This window comes from Myotis davidii, unplaced genomic scaffold (assembly GCF_000327345.1).
Source record: "Myotis davidii unplaced genomic scaffold, ASM32734v1 scaffold223, whole genome shotgun sequence".
NCBI lineage: Eukaryota > Metazoa > Chordata > Mammalia > Chiroptera > Vespertilionidae > Myotis > Myotis davidii.
Window position 1 is genome coordinate 4,884,453 of NW_006294609.1, and position 1,246 is coordinate 4,885,698.

At 39.3% G+C, this 1,246-nt stretch overlaps 1 protein-coding gene across 1 annotated transcript in view; it reads right to left on the reverse strand.

The window, feature by feature from the left end:
* Window positions 1-1,246, reverse strand: part of HECTD4 (HECT domain containing E3 ubiquitin protein ligase 4) — a 142,193-nt gene that overhangs the window by 77,228 nt on the left and 63,719 nt on the right. The window contains exon 38 of the mRNA XM_015567364.1: window positions 462-543. Within this exon, the coding sequence (XP_015422850.1) occupies window positions 462-543 (82 nt within the window). The remainder of the gene's footprint in view (window positions 1-461; window positions 544-1,246) is intronic.

The window sequence follows — 1,246 nt, forward strand, 5'->3', positions numbered from 1 at the left end:
AAATTATAAAGCTAGTTTGGTTTTCCTTAGAGCTTTTTCTTTATTTATTTTATAAAACTTTTTTTAATATATATATTTTATTGATTTTTTTACAGAGAGGAAGGGGAAGGGATAGAGCATTAGAAACATCGATGAGAGAGAAACATCGATCAGCTGCCTCCTGCACACCCCCTACTGGGAATGTGCCCGCAACCAAGGTACATGCCCTTGACTGGAATCGAACTCAGGACCCTTTAGTCCTCAGGCTCTATCCACTGAGCCAAGCCGGTCAGGGTGACAAATTGGTTTTGACTACTTCTCTTTAAAATGGCCTCAGTTAAGCCATTGACTTCAATTTCTCACCCTGCCTCTTTGTGGGAACTTAAATTAAAAAAATAAAAAGTCTTGTGAAAACCTGAAGCACAGCAAATGTGCTTTAATTGTGGGTCTTGTCAGAGCAGGTGTCTGCATATTAGGGTTACCTTGGTCATGTCTCGATCCATTTTCACAACCTTCTCCATGTTGGCACCAGTACCAAGTCGGAAGGGCCGTCCTTCTGAGCTACTGAAAAGGGGAGGAGAGAGAGGCACCAATATTACCGGCTCAGTCAAAGGTGGGGCTGCATACTGTGGGGCTATCCAGCCATGATCAGGCCACCATTACCGGTTTTTAAAATGCACTGTTAAGACTCATTTTTTCCAAAAGGACATGATCTTATGTTGCTTAATTGTGGACTTTAAGGAATTAAAACAACAGTTGCTTTTAGAGTTTAAGGATAATTAAAACCTATTTGAAAATGATGTACAGACTAAAGGGTTGAATGAAATTGAGAGTCTGAATCTACAATAAAGAAGGCCGAGCACACAGGAGACACTCAGTAAGTGACCTGAATCCCCAAGTGAGGGGAATTTTAATAACAGCATGAACTCAATGCCTTGATGTGAATGACTGGATCTCCCTTTTTTTAGTTTCTTTATTTTGTTTTTGTTTTTGTTTTAAATCTTTATTGTTCAGATTATTACAGTTGTTCCTCTTTTTTCCCCCCATAGCTTCCCTCCACTCACCCTCTGCCCTTACCCCTCTCCACTGACCTCATCCATAAGTGTACGATTTTTGTCCAGTCTTGAGGGGAATTAATAACAGCATGAATTCAATGCCTTGATGTGAATGACTGGATCTCCCTTTTTTTTGTTTCTTTATTTTGTTTTTGTTTTTGTTTTAAATCTTTATTGTTCAGATTATTACAGTTGTTCCTCTTTTTTCCCCC